This window comes from Capsicum annuum, unplaced genomic scaffold, assembly GCF_002878395.1.
Source record: "Capsicum annuum cultivar UCD-10X-F1 unplaced genomic scaffold, UCD10Xv1.1 ctg3165, whole genome shotgun sequence".
NCBI classification, from domain to species: Eukaryota; Viridiplantae; Streptophyta; class Magnoliopsida; order Solanales; family Solanaceae; genus Capsicum; species Capsicum annuum.
In genome coordinates, this window is record NW_025838302.1 from 1 (window position 1) to 4,151 (window position 4,151).

At 36.1% G+C, this 4,151-nt stretch overlaps 2 protein-coding genes across 2 annotated transcripts; one reads left to right on the top strand and one right to left on the bottom strand.

Annotated features, from left to right (window-relative positions):
- The first annotated feature begins 1,338 nt into the window (after positions 1-1,338).
- On the top strand, positions 1,339-2,913 carry LOC107855559 (DELLA protein RGL2). Its single transcript, XM_016700576.2, has one exon. It carries the CDS (start codon positions 1,339-1,341, stop codon positions 2,911-2,913), a length of 1,575 nt encoding a protein of 524 aa, XP_016556062.2.
- A 303-nt stretch (positions 2,914-3,216) lies between these two features.
- Positions 3,217-3,600, bottom strand: LOC107855560 (DNA-directed RNA polymerases II, IV and V subunit 9A; the record flags this gene model as incomplete). Its single annotated transcript, XM_047402974.1, is given in 1 exon segment — positions 3,217-3,600. A coding segment is annotated over 1 exon segment (84 nt), but the record flags the coding sequence as incomplete, so codon positions are not given.
- Positions 3,601-4,151: the final 551 nt, after the last annotated feature.

The window sequence follows — 4,151 nt, forward strand, 5'->3', positions numbered from 1 at the left end:
CCAAAGAAGATTCAGATGAACACCCTCATTATGAGCTGGATCCGCCACTGACTATGGGGCTGCTGCAATCTGCATGGACATAATAATGTTTGAATTTTTGTTGTGACTTTTTTATCATAACATTTTTTCTCGAACGGATTAAAAAGAATAATGGGTCCCGTAAATTAAGACATAATAGAATAAGTAATAATTTTGGGCTAATTAGTACTAGTTACTGATGGTTATACTAGAATCCAAATACACTGCGAAAAAACTAAAATAACAAATTTAAAAATGAAAAAATGATTTGTATTAAAGCTCTTGTCAACAAAAACATTTTGAATAGAAAATATCGAATACGTTGGAATCTAGGCTAATGTTTTTACAAGTGATTACATACTTTACGTTTAGTTTGTTTTCTTTAAGATAAATATCATAGTCTAAATCAAAGTGCCTGGATATAGCAGACAATATATATCATCAAAATCTCCAAAAACTATCTCATCTTATCTACAATACTATCTTTTCGTTTCAATTTGTTTGTCCAAGTTTTGACTTGACACGCAGATTAAATAAGTAAAGAAAATTTTTGATTGTTATAATCTCAGATTAGATATATGTCAAATGTACCAAAATGTCACTTAGTCATGTGAAATGTTAAAATCAAAAGTTGTCAAAAAAGGATATGAACATTCTTTTTGAAGTAGATTATAAAGAAAAGTACACAAATTAATTGTAACGGAAGAAGTATTAAAGTAATTGAGAATCGTGTTTGCTAGGGAGCACTTTATCCCAGAAATGGAACTTCTTGGCGTGAATTCTAATTAATCGAACTTCAAAGCGGATATCAAACATCAAACGGAAAACAAAAGACAAATGTGTTGGATATATAGCAGACACTACCATCAAAATCTCCAAAACAATCTCATATAAGAACAATAAGTAAAGCATCTAGTAGCCATCTTGAACTATGACCAAATTTGTTACGACACACTTCAACTTCACAAGGGTCTTATTACCCTCCTGAACTCAATTTTAGCATATTTTTGTCATACTTTTGTGTTAATTGGCACCTTTATTACATAAAATGAACCCCATGTCAAAGACATCATGTCAGCTAAAAAAATTGACAAAAGGTGTCCCGTCAGCTAAAAAGGTTGACAAAAATACGCTAAAATTTAGTTCAGGGGTAATAAGGCCCCGTAAAGTTGAAGTGTGTCGTAGCACATTTGATCATAGTTCGAGGGGTACTAGATGCTTTATTCAAGAACAAATAAACATGGATTTCACTAGTAGCATATATGTTGGGAAGAATACTATCAAGCTTGCCTTTCAATACTTCCCAAGATTTGAGCAAAAATGTTCCATTTTGATCAATCTGAATTAAATAGTTCAGAATCAAATGAAATGAATTTAGATTATGATTTTGTTAGTCTTGATAAGTGGGATTTTAATGTTATCCCTCTACAACATCAATCCAATGTGGATGAAACAAAGAAGATTAGTGGATCTAAATTGCCTTCAGCATTCAAGATTCTGAAAGAATATGACACAATAAGATTCAAAAGATCAAAGACAGACAAGAAGATCGTTACAAATAGTGAATGTATCAAGTTATCTGTCACAGACAAGAAGATCATTACTAATAGTGAATGTATCAAGTTATCTGTCGATGAAATCCTCCGTTTAGGTGCTGAAAAATTCATCCAATCGTGTACTATACATGGTGATCGCGAAGCATACATGCTATTCGCGAGTTCATTTCTTGGCCTTTCTGAAGATGACACTAGAAATGTGGCACTAGTCGAAAATCTTCTTGCTTCTGCTGAGAAAGTAAGCCAGAAACAGTATGATCGCGCGAGGAGGATCCTTAATGAGTGTGACAAGTTCTGTTCCAACACTGGAAATCCAGTTCATAGATTGGCATACTACTTTTCTCAAGCACTTCGTGACAGAATTGACAGGGACACAGGAAGAGATTCATCGAAAGATATTGGAATGAATCGATTAGTACCTAAGGAGCATTTGTTGATGAACCTAGACCTTTCTATGATTGCAGCACATCAGAACATACCTTTGTCACAGGTGACTCAGTTTGCTGGTGTTCAAGCTATCATAAATCATGTAGGAGAATCGAAAAAGGTTCATATAATTGATCTCGATATAGGATGTAGGATGCAATGGACAATCTTGATGCAAGCTCTTTACACACATCAATGTGGATGTGAATCATCACTCAAACATCTCAGGATAACTGCTTTATGTACCAAGCTGAGGCATAAAATTGAGGATACACGCGAACGATTGATGGACTTTGCAATGTCCTTGAACTTGCCTTTTTCTTTCAACATTGTGATGGTTGAAGATGTGATGAAGCTAAAGCAAGAAGATTTTGAGATAGACGATGAGGAAGCCATAGCTATCTTTGCGCGATACATCCTAATGAGGATGTTAGTGCAACCAGCCAAGTTAGACTCTTTGATGAGAGTGATCAGAGGTATTAACCCTCGAGCAATGATCGTTATAGAAGTGGAAGCAAACCATAACACACCAGCATTCGTGGACCGGTTTGTGGAAGCCCTCTTCTTCTACGGTGCATTTTTTGACTCGTTAGAGGATTGCATGAGGTACGATGAAAGAAACAGGACAGCTATAGAATCGGAACACTTGAGCCGGGGAATAAGGAGCATTGTGGCAAGCCAGGGTGAGGAAAGGACCATTAGGCACGTAAAAGTAGACGTATGGAGGGCATTTTTCGCGCGATATGGTATGGAGGAAATGGAGCTAAGCATGTCATCATTGTATCAGGCAAACCTGGTGCTCAAGAATTTTGCTTGTGGGAGTTGTTGCACACTAGAAATGAACAAAAATTGTCTACTAATTGGATGGAAAGGAACCCCTCTCATTTCACTTTCTGCTTGGAAATTGTCTTGACATGTAATAACATGTTTTATGAATAGACAACCTTTATACATTGTCAAAGAATCTGAACATTCAAACCAAAATTATTTTAGTTATATAAATTACTTACAAGATCAATTTAAGCAATTACATACAGGGTCTTTCTGCTATTCAAATTGTAACTAAGATTACAGAAGATCATTTTCCAACACCTAAGTTGATGAAAGAAGGGAGGAAAAAGAGAGTTGATGGCATATAAGTTGAATCAATTTTTCCCTTGAGCCGGAAAAAGTGAATTGACATTTGGAGTAAATGGAAAATTTTGAACTTCGATGATGCACAATAAGCAGGATAAGTTCTTCCAAATATAGAACAGCAGAACAGCAAAGTTATGTTCAAATGCCAGAAACATTAGTACTAATCCACAGTATGGCTATTGGATAACAGTGCGCGCACGCAAGTTTCCAGAATCTTAGCTCAATAATAACAAGTCTTCCAAGCCAACACAGGATGGGATTCATTACATTGTACATACACTAAACAATGAACAGTTGCAGAGTTTTCCTTATGGTTCAGAATTAGTTTTTCGACTAAATCAAGAACTAACAGTGCATCCACCATAACTCGAATGAGATCTCAATCCCTCCACCTGTGGCCACAGTTCGGGTTGCAGCAAACAAAGAACAGTGTCATACCTTCTTCTCCCCTTGCAGTTGCCTGCACATATATCAATTGTTTCAAACAACTGGATAGCAATATTCATCAGATAGATATTGCATAACAAGCAAGCAAATACAGGTCATTGCACAGATAAGTGGCTTCATTCGATAGATCCAGGGAAAAGACTAGAGCCTTAATCTTCAGTTATAATTTGTCTTCCAACTAAAGAAGTCAAACGGAAGTTCTCCTAAGACCACAACCGAATGAAAGGAAATAATATACTGAAAGGATCATGTTATCTAGATAAGCTAAAAGGTACTCAAGCTGTTCACTTCTATCTATATCATTCAGGTAGAAGAACTCTAAATTGCAAGACAAGGAGTTCCGTATCCTAAACCAATGAGGCTCAACATTTCTTCCGAAACTTTTTAGAAGGAAGGATTTACTGGACCACAAAGGTTGTAGGATGACAATATAACTTTTCCTAGTATGTGAGGACAATGAAATGTTGGGAAGCATGCATACAGATAGACCAAGCTTCTCTAAGTTTGGTGAATCGGGGAAGGTTTTTGGTGACAAGACCTTGTCCTAGATGCTTATTCCCTCAGTCT

Excerpts from the sequence above, each read along its gene's own strand:
- LOC107855559 (XM_016700576.2), top strand. The coding sequence starts at position 1,339 with ATGTTCCATTTTGATCAATCTGAATTAAATAGTTCAGAATCAAATGAA.